The following is an 18141-nucleotide window of genomic DNA, read 5'->3' on the forward strand; positions in this document are numbered from 1 at the left end:
TTGATTGCGTATCCAGAACAATAGAAATTGCAGAAGACCATATCTATTTGTATATTAAGTATTTTTTGTTCTCCAAAAACATAATTGAAGCATGAAATAACAAGCGCTCAACAGTTCCTGACTTCAATAGAGTTTTTGCATTTCATATAGAGTTTTTGCATTTCAACCCCGAAAAATGTTTTCATTCAAGTTTTATCATATGCAAATCTAAGTTTCTCAGATGAAGTATCTCTTCCTTCAAAAATTAAATTTAAATTTAAATCAAAATTCCATTAAAATATTATGTCGAATATATGCGAATTAAAATCCAAGCTTCAATATGAATTCATAAATATCGAAGGAAATCGAATTTGTTCCGCCACTGGATACCCAAACTGCGTTGTTTGGGTTGAATGAATTGAAGATCACTTTCTAGATCTGTTATCGACGAAGAAATGTAACATAATCGCTTTGACATCTCTCTCGTCTTGAATAATTCTGGAACCTGACCTTAGCCAAACCAAAATAACGAGTTAACCTCAACAAATTTCTTTGATTTTTCTCATCATTAACTTCTTCCTTTCACTTTGTCGTTCCTTGACCTACGCTATGGGCACTAGATCTGTTGCGCTTTCATTTTTCAAATCATCATCAATTGACTATTAATTAAACAGGTATTTTAAAAAGGTTTTAAGAGGTGCTTCTTCAAGGAAAATTAAGGGGTATTACACACAAAAAATTGTTAATAATATTCATTGTTGCCTGTCTTTGCCTTCCAATACTTGAATTTCCACTTCAGAACAATATATACCTACATATTGATATTGAACAAGAAGAACTCATCGAATACTGAAGTTAATTCTCGAAAATGCCTTTGAAAAATAATTCAATAATAAGATTGCTCTTTGGCGTATGTGTATTATTTCGGAAGGGGCCCATTTTGAGGGTGATATAATGAAATGGGATGTATATTTCAGTAAGAAGAATTAAAATGTATCCTTTTGTATTACAGAAATTAAAAAATTGAATTTTTTATGAATGAAAAAATTGTCTGAATGCCGTGAATTTATTTTATTTGAAAAATTACATTGTCACGTAATATTTTCACGAAATTTCGCATACAGATTTGCATCAATATACCTAATTTGATCTACTGAAAACAGACATCCTGGTCTGAGATATTTCATGAAAAAAATTAAATTGAAGTTATTCTTTCAATACAATAATCTCATTTATCACTTTTGAATTTTCAAGGATTAACAAATTCCATTCAAGAATTATCATATACACAGCAGCAAACCGAACGAACAAAAAGAATTGATCTCATCCTCATTTTTTACCGCACCCAATCATTAAAGACCTTCTCAAAATTCTGAAATTGCAGACATTCGGGCTATATTACCATTTATCCGATTAATGAATTGAAATCAAAATTGTGTGAAATGTGAATTGACATGTTATTTTCTGCTCACACATCCCTGATTGTATCATCTGCTCTAAGACGATGGAATACATTCCAAGTTTTATATTCAAATGAAAAATATGAATAATTCAATATCACTCCTCTGAAAGATGAATACAGATTTCAGTTTAGCTCTGTCAAATGAACACCCAAGTACTTATTATATATGCGATTTTACAATCCATATCCTGTCTTTTCAAGCAAAAATATCCAACAAATAGGATTATCCTAGCCATTGACCTAAGATTTCTTTTGTCAAATCTTTTCAATCGTAAATTATTCAATGAAGAAGAGGCTTTGAATAACTTTTGTGTCCAATGGAATATCTAGATCAAAATAGACCTGAACGTCACAATGTGCGTTGTTGCTTTTTGTATACAATATCACACAAAGTCATATATTTCAGTCTGTATTGGAAATGTACTCTTATCTAAACCTTGTGCGTACATATCATTAAATTTATTAACTCAACTGAAAAATGTCAGTTTGAAATATATAACACCCTCATACATATCGAAAAAATTAGTTCCACGATACCATTAAACAACAACTTCAACTTTCAACTGATATTTAAAATTGTTGTGATAAAAAAATTCATGGTAATGAAATGAAACGTCTTCAAAATAACAACTTTGAAGATCTTATTTATTGGAAACAACTATTCTGCCAATATTCAGTTTTTGGAATACTTTTATCGGAAATGTTAATATTTATTATTCAAAGTTGGGAACAAAAAAGTCTAACAAGTCTTACTCTATTCCTTCATAGAGTTTCGGCCTTTATATGGCCTCTTTCAGAGGTCAGAATGATGAAAAACATGAATATTTTCATATTCTTGAAGAAATAAATTAAGAAAAACGAGTTTCACTGAACTTAAGCATCAATGTTTGTTGGTTTTCCAGGGTCATGACACAATTATTTATTATTCAAATTCAACAGGTTTTCCTTAATTGAAGCAAATAAGACGTTATCTATCACTGAAACACCCTAATATAAAAGCTTGAGAGAAAACTGTTCAGAAAGGACAACTTCTTGAAATTGTTTCCAAATCATAAAGAAACTAGAAAGAGTAGTTCTTATTATTTTCTTGTTGTCGAATTACTTTCTTCATTTAAAAACCAAATTTGAAGGATTGACAAAGAATTGTTCCAAAAGAACTGATATATTTGAACAGCTGTTCCGAAAAAAGAGGCGAATCAGAAAAAGGAGTTGAGTAGGATTCGTTTCTGATTCTTTTCTCTGTTTTCTTCTACTTTTCAATTGAAAAATCACAACTGAATAACTGTTCTGAATGGGTTCTCTGTTCAGAACGAAAAGAACCTAATATGAAAATGGGATGTTTCTAATTACTTTCTCTGTTTTCTTGAATGCTTGACAAAGAACTGTTCCGGAACTGTGTTAGAACTGTTCTGAACAAAGAACAAATCCCAGAACAGTTTTTTCAGATTTATTCTTAATGATATCCAACCTCAACCACGCATTGGGAAGAAGAGTTTGTTATATTCATTGATAATTATTTTCTCGTATTTAAATTACTTTTTCAATTAAAACAATCAGATTTGAAATCAGATGGAAGGATTGATGAAGAACAGTTCCGGAAGAACTACATTTTTGGAACTGTTCTGTACATAGAATGAAACCAAAAAGAGCAGTTCTGCTTAATTCATTCTCAATTATATCCAGGCTCAACCACGCAATCGTGACCCGTCTAAAACCCCTTTCGAATGCGAAATTAACCGGTTCCACCCTTAATAAAAAGCGAATAGGAAGTTATCTTCCGCTAAAACACCCAACAAAATTCCTGTCAACTTCATTTCAATACAGAAATAATTATCATATCTCTCGCAGCCTTCCTAGATAATCCATATTACACCTTAATTTGAAAGACTGTTCCGAAATTATAAACAAACTGGAAAGAACAGTTCTGTTATATTGATTCTCTATTATTATCTGAATTATCAATTACTTCCTCAATATCCGTAACCAAATTTGAAGACTTGACAGAGAAATCTTCCGAATGAACTAATACATCAGAACAACTGTTCTGAACGAAGGACCAAATTAAAAAAAGCATTCTTAAGTATTTTTCCCATTCGACAGAAAACTGTTCCGAACAACTTTTACAATTGAAGAACTATACTGAACGAAGAACCGTATCATGAAAAGAAGACTGTTATATTCTTTTATAATTATTTTCTCGATTTTAAATTACTTTTTCAATTCAAACATTTGAAGATTTGACAGAAAACAGTTCCGAAGAACTATTACAACTGAACTACTTTTCTAAACAAAGAACCGAATCAGAGAAAGCCATGATGTTAGATTCATTTCTTCAAGACTTATTTCTTCGATGTTCAAATACTTTCTTAACCTTATTTGAAAAATGGATGAAGAACTGTTCAAAAGAACTGATAAATTTGAACAACTGTTCCAAATCAGAAAAAGGAGTGTTTTTGGATTTTCTTCTTATAACCTTCTCTGTTTTTTTTTTTTACTTTTTATTTAAAAAAATAATCTTGAATGCTTGACAAAGAACTGTTCCGAAACTGAGTTGGAACTGTTCTGAACAAAGAACGAAGCCAAGGAGAATAGTTCTTTAAGATTCATTCTTGATTATATCGCAATCGTTACGATCCACTGGTTCTCTTCCAAAAAAAAAGGAATAGGAAGTTGTTTACTTTATTATTTTCTCTGTTTTGTTCTACTTTTTCATGAAAAAAACAATTTTGAATGCTTGACACTTTTGAACTGTTTTGGAACTGTGTTAGAACTGTTCTGAACAAAGAACGAAGCCATAAATAGTTTATTCAGATTCATTCTTAATTATATACAGGCTTAACTACACATTAAGAAGAGGAGTCTATTATATTCATTTCTAATTATTTTCTCGATTTCAAATTACTTTTTCATTACAAACAAACAAATTTAAAGGATTGATAACGAACAGTTCCGGGAGAACTATATTTTTAGAACTGTTCTGAACAAAGAACGAAACCAAAAAGAGCAGTTCTGCTAAATTCATTCTTAATTATATCCAGGCTCAACCACGCGATCGTTACGATCCACGTGACCCGGCTAAAACCCCTTTCGAATGCGAAATTAACCGGTTCCACCCTTAATAAAAAGCGAATAGGAAGTTATCTTCCGCTAAAACACCCAACAAAATTTCTTCCAAACCCCGTCTCTCGTAAAATAAATATTCCTCATCCCCGTCTCAGCATTCCGGGCACGTATCCTTCCCAAAGCTACGCCGCCCTACATTTCTACATGTGTTTCAGATCGAATGGACTGATGGATTAACGTCACGGCTGCACATCACAAACGTCCACTTATCGGACTCTGGAAACTATTCCTGTGTGCCCACCACTGCAGCGGCGACAAGTGTTAACGTCCATGTAATTAATGGTAAGCATCGGCCAAATCAATTAATTTGTTTATCTAGAATCTACCCCTCTGGGGGTGCGGCCGGCTTCCAATTTAATATGGATTTTATCTTGCGGAAGGGTTGGGGAGAGGGTGGATAATCAACATGTTTCGATGGCGTTCATCTAGACAGGATGCGATCTCGAATAATCAAGACGTTGCTTCCTGTTTGGAGATTTAGGGAACGTTAGCGTGTGTGGCACCTTTAGGCGCTAATTGGGAATTATGGATTTTTGGATGATTCTGGGGGAATTTGACTGATTGGCGGTTGTTGTTTAGAGCCAAAGTGTGAAATATTTCAAGTGCACTCTCGTCTACGATGTCTTTATACTGTGTGCCAATTTGAAAAGGTACTATACCCTTAAGAAGGAACACCACCACGTGACTGCTCGGTTCAAAATGAAATTAGTGATAGTTCTTCTTACAAACCGTCCATTTTCATTAGGTTTTCACATTGTTTCTTTAAACAATAATCTTCATAGGCATACAACTTTCTTTCCGCCGTTTTTTTCCCGAAATTCGAGGCTTTATTGCAAAAAACTGGTTATACATTTATAATTCAAAGTATTGTCCATCGCTGGCCACTACTTTCTCCCATCTTTCGGGCAGCGTACGAATCCCGCGTTGAAAAAACTGGTCATCTTTTGAAGCGATCCACGAATCGATCCAATTTTTTACTTCTTCATAAGACCGTTTAGAGAATACGGCAGGTAGAGTAGGACTTCCCATCTCAACGTTTCCAAATATGTCTTGACCACTTTCGCAACATGGAATTTGTCATGCTGTAAAATCACTTTATCATGTCTCTCGTTGTATTGCGGCCGTTTGTCTTTCAATGCTCGGCTAAAACGCATTAATTGCGTTCGTAAATGATCACCTGGGATTGTTTCAGTCGATTTTAACAACTCATAATACACTACGCCGAGCTGGTCCCTCCAAATACTGAGCATGACCTTCGAACCTTGAATATTCGGTTTGGCCGACGACATGGACGGGATATTCTCATGATTTTCTGCGCTTGGAATTATTGTAAAGAACCCACTTTTCGTCTTCAATCACAATGCTATGGGGATGAAGTGAATGTACAACTTCGTACAGCGTATAGAGTGTGGTCATCGCCAGAGGGGAAATAAAAAGGTACCAAAGTTTAACTGATACGCGAAAAGACACATCGTAGTAAGTGGGGTCTATACCGTTTCAGCGATCAGTTCAAACATTAGTACGCTGTATTTTACACAAGAGACCATCGATTTATATTTTTACTTTTATTCATTTCAAATAGTTTTTATTGAAGAATAAATATATTCATGATATAACTGATATAACATTAATTTTTTTTTTATTTTCACATAAAAATATAATACAAAAAGTCTGGTCAAACGGTGAAAATGCAGTTCTCCTAAAATCAAAAATTAAGACGTAAAAACGTATTTTGAATTCTGGCATGTGATGTAAAAAGAAGGGGAAATCAGATGAACGTTTGAGATTAATTCAATCATCCTGAAAAGTGGTAGGATCTCAAAAACGCTGAGGAGACAGGAGTAGTTGAACTAAACTTTGGCAGATCAGAAGAATGCCGCGTGCTATAAACCTCTCATACCACCACGTGACTGCTCAGTTCATAACGCAATTAGAGATATTTCTTTTAAAAAATTATGAAAATTATGAGTTTTCACATAATTTCTTTCAACAATAATCTACAATGTGGTAATTTATAATTTTTAATTTGCGGCTTCCAATGATTACTGGCTTTTTGCCACTAAAGAACGCTCTAGGGACGGAAATTTGGCTATAATTAAGAAGTGATTGCTGAGGTTGAAGCCTTTTTCGAAAACAAAGACGAACTTTCTACAGAAAAGGACGAAAAGGTATTGAAACGTTAGAGTTGCGTTGGAATACATGTATGACTCTTGTTTACGATGTTTACGAATAAAGTCGAATTTTTAAGAAGTGTGAGTTTATAATAAGGAATTTCTATCAATTATAACGTCCAACACAATTCAAAATTCAGAATTATCATCACCCGTTGTCAGAACATAATCTGCAATTGAATATTAATTGCCATCATTGTTCCTTATTATGAGTATATCGACTTAGATTTATTTATCTCAATTCATCTAATTTCACTCATGACTTAACCAAACAAAAACACAAGGTTCAAGATAAATGATTTCCGATAGAATTTTGACACAAACTGTACTTGTACTATGACGATAAGATAATGCAGAAAATATCCAATCGAAACAACAAAAGCTGATTCAGCCTTTATCTGATAAATACACGTGGACACAACATGTAGCCTGAATTCATAAAGGAATCGCAAAAATCAAGATCAGAGTGTCTCAAGCAAGGATGTATTGAGCTTACTTTCGCACGGTATGGAGCTTCTTATATTTTTTGTATTGTTCTTTGGGAAAAACTGATTTAGAGGTTCTCAAAACTACTTTCACTTGTATGAAAAAATAACACTCTGGTGTGGGTTTTGAACCCGAGGATAAACGTTGAGGATGGTGAAAACATTGTCCAGAGCTATTGTCATGAAAGATCTTGAAAATCTTGAAAGCCAATTGAAAATTCCCCGGTCTGATGAACAGATGGCGGTGCTAGTATTAAATCCATATGATTTTTAGTTAGTACCAACCTTCAAACGATACGTGTCAAAATTTGACAGCAGTCTGACCTTAGTGTGTGAGATATTGCTTTGTGAGTGTAGCTACTTTTGTTATTTGAAAAAAGATGGAAAAAAAAGAATTTCGTATGCTGACAAAATATTGCTTTTTGAAGGGAAAAAATACAATTGAAGTAAAATCTTAGCTTGATGAAGAGTTTCCGGGGTCTGCACCAGGAAAAGAAACCATCATTGATTGGTATGCTGAGTTTAAACATGGTGAAATGAGCACCGAAGACGGAAAACGCAGTGGATGCCCAAAAGAGGCTGTCACCAACGAAAAAATAAAAAAAAACATCACAAAATAATTTCGAATGACCGTAGAGTGAAGTTGATCGAGATGGCGAATATTGTGAAAATATCATCTGAACGTGTACTTCAATCATTCACGAATATTTGTACATGAGAAAGCTGTATGCAAAATGGGTGCCGCGCGAGCTCACAATCGATCAAAAGCAACAACGTGTTGATGATTCTGAGCAGTGTTTGAAGCTGTTTAAGTGCAATAAACCTGAAATTTTGCGTCGATATGTGACAATGGATGAAATATGGCTCCATCTTTTCTCTCCAGAATCCAATCGACAGTCAGCTGAGTGGACTGCAAACGATGAACCGAATCCAAAGCGAGGAAAAACACAACAGTCAGCTGGCAAGGTTATGGCATCAGCATTCTGGGATGCGCAAGATCTAATATTCATTGATTATCTCCAAAAGGGCCATACCATCAACATCGATTATTATAGAGCGTTATTGAATGGCAAAATCGTTAAAAACCCATTTGAAGAAAAAAAGGTGCTGTTTCATCAAGACAATTCGCCGTGTCACAAATCAATGAAAACGGAATTGCATGAATTGGGCTTCAAATTACTTCTGCATCCACTGTATTCGCCAGATCTGGCCCCCAGCGACTTTTTCCTGTTCTCAGAACTCAAAAAATTTCTCGCTGGAAAGAAATTTAGCGTCAATGAAGAAGTAATCGCCGAAACTGAGGCCTATTTTGAAGGAAAGACAAATCGTACAACAAAAATGGAATCGAAAAGTTGGAAGATCGCTATAATCGCTGTATCGCCCTCGAAGACAACTATGTTGAATAAAAAATCGAGTTTTGCCAAAAAAATTTCTTTTCAATTGGCCTGTTATTTGGTAAAAAGCAAAAACGTTTTCATATTCAATAAACGAATAAGCAAATATACCTCCTTTCGCCGTCCATGACTACACTTCATAAATTTATATTGGAAAACGAAAGAGTTTGTTATTTTTTTAAGTCATTAATGGAATGCAATAACTTCCATCCCACGTAAATGTTACAGTTCAACAACACGGTTAATCTTTCCCAAATCTTGAATCTCCCGAATGCCTCCTAATTTCCATATTTCGTATGTAAATGTGTGAATGCAAGTTTCTCATTAAGGGTTAAATGTTCCAGCAGTTGATTTTGTGGATGGCATTGAATGTATTCAAAATAGGAGAAATTCTGAATTGACAATCATGAAATCAGATTGAATGAATGCCCTTGGTTCAACTCGGAAGGAGCTCTTTCACCGGTATTTTCACCTTAATCGTTCATTCAATTCATTCATGCTTCTGGGTATAAATCGTTCTTTATAACTGCCTAAAAAATTCCTGCTTTTCTAATCAGAAAATCCGAAAATTCTCTGGACGTCGGTTGATGATTTGTTTTTATTCCATTATGGTTTATTATTTTTATCGATAAAACTTTTAAATCGTTGGAGAAAAAAAACTCAATTCCTGAGAGATTATCCAAATACTCTCATGTCAAAAATGTATCGGGAATTCGTTAACAAACACTTAATTATTACTCATTCAAATTTATTTTTTCTCATTTCTAAAATGGTATTATTCATCCCTTTACTATTATAACGTTTATCTACACAATGAATAATTTTTTTCTAATTCACTTTCGAGTTTTGCCGATTTTTCACTTAGTAAATAACCCGAAAAAACACATTTTTTCTCAAAAATTCGACTTTTTTCGTCAACGTGATTACCTTCAAAAAGTGATACATACATGTGCTCCAAAGCTACTTTAACTTTTCAATACCTTGTCTGCAAAAAGATTCATCATTGCTTTCGAATGAGCATTCTTTGAGGTCTACAAAAAGGCAGTAATCACTGGGGTTCAGATCTGGAAAATAAGCTGGATGGTGAATCAATTGGAAGCGCAATTCGTTCAATTTGCCCATGGTTTTCATAAGTTTTTAACAAGGGGCATTATCTTGGTGAAGGAGATATTTTTTCTTTTGAATTTGGGGACGTATTTTGTCAATTTCTGCACTCAATCGTTCCAATAAAGTTGTGTAGTATTCAGTGTTAATGTTTTTACCAAAGTCAAATTAGTCATGCACGTACCAAAATACAGTTGTCAAAACCTTGTCAGCTGGAGTTTTGGGATTTTGGTCGTTTTAGAAGGTTTTCAGCCTATCAAGAGTGTCCCAAACGAAACCTCAAAGGAGTGCGTATTTACATCACATAGGACAGCCAGGATATGCTGAGGTCCCTGGAATAATATAGCCAGGGGTCTCTACTGACATGGGAGTGTCGTAATACCATATAACAACTGGCCAGAGGCAATAAGGTAACTCTATTATGGGTACCAGAGCATTGTGGTATTGAAGGAAATGAAAAAGCTGATATACTTGCAAAAAAGGCATCAAAGTTGACACCAGCTGGTCCTGAGCTCTTTTGTGGGCTTGGAAAATACCAATACAAAACAGCGGTTCAACATTGGGAGAGGGGACAATAGGAAAACCCTGGAGGAATACTCAGGGTCTTGCTCAGGCAAAGAAATTTATGGTGCTTTCAACGACCTATACCAGAAAGCTCCTGAAGCTACCACGAACTGAGCTTCAGGTAATGGTAGGACTGCTGACTGGACACTGTCGTTGCAAATATCTTTTGTACAGCATGGGAAAGTCAGCAGATAGATCTGCAGACTGGAAAGTAGAGTAGAAACAGCCGAAGTGTTCAAATGCTCGGAGCTGACTGGCCTAATAACTACTCATATGGGAAAGTCAGTTCTAGATAACCACGAAGTAATAGCCAAGGCTGCTAAGGATGTCATCGGTTTCATTAACAGCATCAACGGCCTTCCTGGGTTTGTATGAATAGGTAGGGTTAAGAACAAAATATCAATTTTTTCCCATTAAAAAAGTGTTCTATCAATTCACGAAACTTATTTTTATTCATTTTTTACACACCAAACTAAATCTCCTTTGAAAATTTGACAATCGTGTTTGGAAGTGTGGTACTAAGTAACGAACAAAACAGTGTTATGGATCTGCCAGTGCAATATGTTCCAGCCCAGGACTTATTGAGTGATATGGTACAGCAAATTCCCAGTTATCATAACGAGTGTTTTTTTTTCGAGGTATATAACTTTAAGTTGGCCTTACTGTTCAAGATGGCAACCGATTTAACAGCTGTCAAGTGATTTATTCTCAGTTTGGTTTGGCAATTTATCATGAATAGACTCACGCCTGAACTATGCTTGCAAATAGTGCAATTTTATTTCGAAAATAATGGTTCTGCGCGGAATACATATCGCGCACTACGTCCATTTTATTTTGTGAAGCGATGAAGCGCACTTCTGGTTGAATGGCTACGTCAACAAACAAAACTGCCGCATTTGGAGTCTTCAAGTGTATGTCGAAATACCGTTACATCCAGAAAAACTGACTGTTTGGTGCGCTTTATGGGCTGGTGGAATCATTGGTCCGTACTTCTTCAAAAATGATGATGGCCAGAACGTTACAGCCAATGGTGATCGGTATAGAGCCATAATTACTAACTTTTTCATTCCTGAATTGAACAACCATGATGTCCAGGAGCTGTGGTTCCAACAAGACAGCGCAACATGTCACACAGCTCGTGCCACAATCGATTTATTGAAAGACACGTTAGGTGACCGCCTAATTTCACGTTTTGGACCTGTGAATTGGCCTCCAAGATCTTATGATTTAACAACGCTAGACTACTTTCTGTGGGGCTATGTAAAGTCATTGGTCTATGCGGATAAGCCAGAAACCCTTGACCATTTGGAAGACAACATTCGCCGTGTTATTGCCGATATACGGCCACGAATGTTGGAAAAAGTCATCGAAAATTGGACGTCCAAATTGGACTACATCCGAGCCAGCCGTGGCGGTCATATGCCAGAAATCATATTTAAAATGTAATGCCACAAGATTATCTTGCGGTTAAATAAAATTCATGTCAATCGAATAATCCATCGTTGTTTTATTGCAATTTAAAGTTCTATAGCTCTAAAAAAAACACCCTTTATATTCATGATATTGACGACTCAGAAAATTAACGAGTGAACCAGTTAGCTACAAAAATTCATTATTCACTTTGTTCTTTTTTGAAAACTACCTGCCAATTAGGATGATTTTTGGCACACATATTTATGGGATCTTCTTATATCATTTTTTTGAATTTGAGTAGTTAATATCATAGTGAGTAATCGGTGTAAGGTGAATTGGTTCGAAAAGTACACTTGAACTTAACCTGGTCAACTACCGACTGTTCAGTTAATAATAGAAGAAGTTTAGATGTAGCAAATGAAAACAGCTGTTTGCGTTAGCATTGAATTGCTCTAACCCTCATATTAATTTCATTACAAATGGACCAACAAGTTCAAAACACGGAATACAATTTCTATTGATTTTTATGTTAAATCACCTTTTTTTTACCCTACTATTTTCGAAATGATTTTCCATAATGATACAATTTTTGTTTTTGTTTCAGGAGAGCATCCAGCAGCGATGCAGCATGGAAACAAAAATACAGCCCCCCTATCATCTTTACATTGCACCCTTGTATATAGTATCTCTGTCTTCATAATAAAACACATCAGATGAAACATCTTGTACATAAGACTTTCATTTTCCATACTCAGAGTCCTATATATAATCTGGTTTTATGACACAATCTCCTTCCTTCCCATCTAAGACGGCCGTAAAGTTACTACAGGCGCTTTATAGTTTCAACAAATTGTTTATGACATTTGGGCTTCGTAAAAGAGCAGTTAAGGTGCAGAAAATTACATGGCTGTGAAGTGGTAGACCACAATCTTCTACGTGATGTTACTGGGCAGAAGTTTAATACAGAATTGGCTGTAAGAGAAGCAGATTACATTAGGATATGATCTTACTGATGACATTACAGACATCTCATTCGTGAAAAGGAATTTATTCACTCATTATTATACCAACTGACAAACAAACTGACACACCCAGAAGGAGCTGTTTAAATTTAAAAAAAAATTTTTTTGGTAAAACTTAGATAGTATAGCAAGGAGTAAATAATTGAATTAGGAGAAAAAAATCGTGAAGGTTTTTTCATGTTAACAATTTTTGGTACTTAAATATTGAAGTCGCTTTTTGCAAGTTTTTTAAATTTTACTACAAACCAGCTGTTCGAGGAGATCCAAAGTCGATGTTAAGTTATTGTTAAAATACCTAGAGCACGTGTACGCGGAATTTATCGCCAGCTAAGTGAATTTGAAAGAGGTCGGATTAAATCGCTAACCGTATGAACAGAAATCCAACTACTGTTATGAGATTTTGTCAAGCGTGGTTTGATAATGCCCAAAATCGAAGAGGAGTAGGCTTAGGACGTCGAAGGGGAAAAAATGAAGTTCAAGATCGACTTCTACGACTTATGGCCATTAGAGACCGATTTGCGACAACTCGATATTTGGCTGATGAGTGATTAGGAGAACAAGGCCATCCTGTAACTGTCCGAACGGTTTAAGTCTTTTGGACTGCAGCATTATTGACCCCATCTTGTGTTACCTCTGACGGTTGAGCATCGCCGGCAACGATTACATTGGTCACAAGACCTTTAGCCTTCTTTCTTTAGGGCCAGATGAAGGATAAGGTCTATGTCAATACTCCATTATCGATTCAAGACCTTAAAGATGAAATTCATTAAGTTATCGAGGACATACAGCTGCAAATGTGCGAATTGGTCAAATTTTAATGAAGGTTTAATAGTGTAATAACCGTAACCATGGCTATTTGGCTGATATAGTTTTCTGTCATTAATGACATACCTTCCTCTTTACAATTAAATAATACACATCCATTGGTTTCTCTTAAAATATACTTGTTTTTTCAATATCAAAATGACACCTCTTATTGAAAAACCCTTACCTCTGGAACCATTCCTAAAATTTCTGATTTTCGGAATGTATCGCATCCAAAATCTACCTAATGGAAAATTAGATAAAACATGACATTTGGTACGAAAATCGGTTTCTACACTGCGTCGATCCTACTAGATTGAAAAATCAGCAAATCAGTAAGAAAGCAACTTTCGGAATGGCGCCCTGCAACTGAGCTAACACCGAAAAAGTCAATGTTTGAGAGAAAGAATTCGTTGGATTTGTGGAAAGAGGGCTATGGATTTTTCACCAAATATCACCCACAAGGCTAACATTAGGAAATAATTTCTGACCGAAAATTCAAATATTATCGAACAACCAGCGAGGTTCTCATATGTGGCCTCATCCAATTTATTTGTCTTTCAAAAATAGAAATGAAAAACTTTGTCTTTCAAAAATAGAAATGAAAAACTGCAGTTTGATAACGTCTTTCCTCCATTAACGAATAAAATTGCAGATACTGTAGTAGAATTTTTGACCAAAAGCTGATATCCCCAATGAAACTTTTTCTTTTGAGAATGTCTTAAAGATGAATTTTACATCAGTAACGCAGAATCCTTTGAGAATGAAGACGAAATCTGCTGTGATATGTCGGGAAGGTGAGGTATTTTTAAGTATAAAATGAGAAATTAAACTCGAAAATATTCATTACTTCAACAAAACAAGATCACTTTATGATTGAACTCAGAGTTATTTATAAAGTATACACATGACTAACAGAGGGATGCTTTTAACTGCCTTTTGATAATTTAAATTATCGGTTTATGAGAGAAATCATAATTCACACAATAAATTGAACACTTTATAAGTAAGATTAACATTGGCGGTTGATTTGAATTGTCTAGACTAGACAAATGAAGTTCATTGGCATAGATCAAGAGTTGAAGAGATCGAGAGTGCACATAATATTAACTTACATATCTATATTGTTAATTCTATATGCATGATAAGACTAGTATGTATGAAGTATGGTGGACTTGGGGTGTGAGTGCGAGTGCTGTGAGATAAAGCTACACTGCAAAGAAGTGTTGCACCAAACCACTTTTCAGGCAGTCATGGAAAACTTCCAAACTGAACTGAACAACTGTGTAAAATTTCAATTTGAGGTGATTTTCTTGTGTCCAATCAAATTTTGAATTCGTTTTTTTTCAAACGAGTGCAAAAATATAGGTATTATCAAATATTTATCAGGATGGACAAGTCGGCACCATTATTCATTTATTTGCATATTTTGAAGATTATTTCACAACGAAGTGGGAAAATAGGGATATATGTCTGATAAACTACTAACTAACTGATACGTACATTAAAATTCACAATTATCCGGTTCAATAGATAAACAATTTATCTGACAATGAAAAAAATTCCGGAATTTTAATTTCAAACAGTCAAGACTATATATTATTTATCTGCTGAGTCTAATAATGAAATTTGATAATCAACAAATAACGTTAATAACAAGGAACGTTAAGAGCAGGGCCGGCGTTAGGGGCGACTGATTCAGACGCCTCTATTTGAGGGGCGGCAATTCGGCCGAGTTTGCTGGACGCCTTTTCATATTTCATCCTCGATTTTTAAAAACAACATAAGCTTGTTCTGCTCCGCTGTGTTTTTACATTCCCAGCAAAAAAATTTTCAAACCAACTTTACTAAACCGCAGGAGTGCCGAAAAATTTTTTGCTTCAGGCGCCAAAACTACTCGCGCCTGCCCTGTTTTGAGTCCAATCTATCAATATTACGCAAAATATATCAAGAAAATCTTCCAATAACGTTCGGCAAAGCAACATTTTAGGTTAACTGGTTAACATCAAATTTCACAATGTTCTCCATAGAAATTGCAGTTCTCTTTTTTATTAATCAGGTCAGGGGGTTTCCTTTTTTTACGAAGAGAAAGATAAAAAAATTCTTCCGATTTAATGTTGCCTCTAGTACTATGAGTATAACTCCTTCCTGAATTGATATTTCAAATATCTTGTCGCCTGTTTCTTTATTAGATATTCCGGAACGTAGCTCAGTTGAACATAACCTATACCTAACGTTACGTCAAATTGAAAGTATAGGTCAAGGTCATCCCCATCCCCATCTGAAGTTTATTGAACGCTGATTTTGTAATAAGAAGTGGGGCCTTACTGGAAGTTTCACGATGTGGAAAGATTATATGAGCAGGTACTTTCTTCTTTTCATTCATTTCTGGGTTGTGTTAAAACCCAGAAGCTTTGTCAATGATACGACTGTACGACAACAAAACTAAAATTTATCAAAAATGTTTGGCAGAATCACTTTTGTGCCTACACTTGTTTATAACATGGTGATGGAAAAGTGCTCGGCTAGAAAATGGTACAATAGAATCGATGAAAATGTTATTCTTGGAGCCTTGCCTTTCCCTAAGTTAACCAAGCAGGTAAGGGTGACTCATTTTTATTCATCTATACCCTTACCCCATATTAAAAAATAAAGTTGTTGCTGTTTCAAATATTAGTTTATCATAATTGAATACTGAATTAAATCCCTACAAATAATATATCTTTTTTTCTACATCCAATTTTGCAAGATATGAATAATAGTTTTAAAAACCAGCAACTTAACGAGTCAACTCTGACACCACATAGCGTTTATATGTATTCTTATTTTTATGACTCAATTTACCTTGCAGTGAAATCAAAGTAAATTATCTATTTTTTTTAGTTAACTGAACAGGAGAATGTCAAAGCTGTTATTTCTATGAATGAAGATTATGAACTCTGGTTTGCCAATGACAGAAAGGTATAAATGCAGAAAACATGTATTTCAAAATAAATTGGAAATTACCTCCACTGTGAAACAATTTAGTAACTCATGCAACTTTTCAGAGATGGAATGAATTAGGAATTGATTTCTTGCAATTATCAACAGCAGATATTTTTGACACACCATCACAACAAAAATTGAACACTGGAGTAACCTTCATCAATAAATATATCGATAGTAATAATGGATCAACGGTTTATGTGCACTGCAAAGCAGGTAGAACTAGAAGTGCCACTCTAGTAGGATGCTATTTAATGAAGGTATGTTTGAACATTCAATGTGATAATTTTTTTTATACCGATTATCTCAAGCCTCTGTGAGACAGACCTCTCAGGGATTGTGTTTTATGTAGGCTTTGTTAATGTCCCTTTGCCACTTTAGGCACCTGACACACCACTGGTAATTGTTTATCCAACAGTGGATCTTGACATTGCAGGTTATTTCAGAATCAATGGAACTCATTCTCATTCACCTTTTTTTTTTAGAGATGGGGTTGGACTCCAGATGAGGCTGTAGAATTCATGCAATTAAAACGACCACATATCCTTCTACACACCCCACAATGGGAAGCTCTACGATTGTATTACAAAGAACAAGTATCAATAGGCAATAAAAATAGATAAGGAGATAAACTGAAATGATTCTCAACTTACCTAATTCTGAGACAATAATTTATGAATTAGTATTAGTTTTTTGATTATAATGGTAGAAATTCTATTGTGAATGAAGCGAAGGGAATGTCAAATATTTTACATGACAGAAAATATTTTGCTCTTGCTTTGTGATCTATGAAAATGTCTGGGCTTACTTACCTTCTATTTCTAAAGAAAATTAACGTTGTAAGTTCATAATTCAGTAGTTTGAGGCCTACAGTTGATCTTTAAGAGAAAATACTTACAGTTCCATATCAAATATAGTTGAAGTAAATATCCGAATGAAAAAGTATCATGATCCCAGTACATCAGTTGTACAATTTTACAGTTTAAAGTTTTGTAAATTTTTATAAATCCACATGCTTTAGGGATTTCAGCATTTACCAGCTAAATTATAAAACTAGAATATAGAATAGTAATGCTCAATTTTTATATTTCTTGTTGATTTTTTAAATAAAAGCCCTTTTCATGTCTTTTAACTTTTCTTTCATAACAAATATTAGGTTTTTTTATTTCAAAAGCAAAATTTGTGTATAATTTTTTATCGATTATTGATTTTCCCTAAAATCCCTAATTCAGACAAGTTCTATCCCAAACTGAAAAAATTGAAACTGGTCAAAACTGATCAATAAAATTGAAATTGCCGGAGTTTTTCCACATTAGATTGATATGCACATTTATTTAAGAGGTATTTTTTGGTGAAATGATTCATTTTGATCTTCTGTCAAAAGGAGACCTTTTAAAAACACCTTATATACAAAACATCTTAGAGTTAAAAAAATATTAGCAGTGGTGACATTTTTGTTTTATGGTATATTAAAATTTTACATGAGATGAAAGAAAATGGAGTTATTCATTCCATTATTTTTCAAGTTTACTTCAACTTGAAACAAGCGCGATCAAGGGGGCCATGACCCCCCCAAAATTAAACCATTTAACACTTAATATGTGTTTCAAGCAGAGAAGTTACGAAATGGTCCCA

The 18141-nt window shown here is 34.5% G+C and overlaps 2 protein-coding genes across 5 annotated transcripts in view; both read left to right on the forward strand.

The window, feature by feature from the left end:
* Positions 1-12423, forward strand: part of LOC123679138 (zwei Ig domain protein zig-8-like) — a 520657-nt gene extending 508234 nt beyond the window's left edge. For both annotated transcript variants that reach the window (XM_045616547.1, XM_045616556.1), the window contains exons 5-6: positions 4720-4846; positions 12300-12423. In XM_045616547.1, the coding sequence (XP_045472503.1) occupies positions 4720-4846; positions 12300-12412 (240 nt within the window). In that variant the 3' untranslated portion in view covers positions 12413-12423. The remainder of the gene's footprint in view (positions 1-4719; positions 4847-12299) is intronic.
* Positions 12424-14690: 2267 nt separating this feature from the next.
* Positions 14691-17632, forward strand: LOC123679146 (phosphatidylglycerophosphatase and protein-tyrosine phosphatase 1). 3 transcript variants are annotated; one of them, XM_045616570.1, is made up of 6 exons: positions 14698-14825; positions 15714-15885; positions 15994-16120; positions 16405-16482; positions 16569-16766; positions 16992-17632. In XM_045616570.1, exons 2-6 carry the CDS (start codon positions 15863-15865, stop codon positions 17127-17129), a joined length of 564 nt encoding a protein of 187 aa, XP_045472526.1. In that variant the 5' UTR covers positions 14698-14825; positions 15714-15862; the 3' UTR covers positions 17130-17632. The 3 variants fall into 3 exon arrangements, with proteins under 3 accessions (XP_045472542.1, XP_045472526.1, XP_045472534.1); XM_045616586.1 differs by having other exon boundaries at positions 14691-14825; positions 15714-16120; XM_045616578.1 differs by lacking the exon at positions 14698-14825 and having other exon boundaries at positions 15689-15885.
* Positions 17633-18141: the final 509 nt, after the last annotated feature.

This window comes from Harmonia axyridis, chromosome 1, assembly GCF_914767665.1.
Source record: "Harmonia axyridis chromosome 1, icHarAxyr1.1, whole genome shotgun sequence".
Taxonomy (NCBI): domain Eukaryota; kingdom Metazoa; phylum Arthropoda; class Insecta; order Coleoptera; family Coccinellidae; genus Harmonia; species Harmonia axyridis.

What these genes read in the sequence shown, in the direction of transcription:
- LOC123679146 (XM_045616570.1), top strand. Translation starts at nt 15,863, where the DNA reads ATGTGGAAAGATTATATGAGCAG. An exon ending in TGGAAAGATTATATGAGCAG is followed by an intron (nt 15,886 to 15,993) that starts GTACTTTCTTCT and finishes AATGTTTGGCAG; the next exon opens with AATCACTTTTGTGCCTACAC. An exon ending in GGTTTGCCAATGACAGAAAG is followed by an intron (nt 16,483 to 16,568) that starts GTATAAATGCAG and finishes GCAACTTTTCAG; the next exon opens with AGATGGAATGAATTAGGAAT.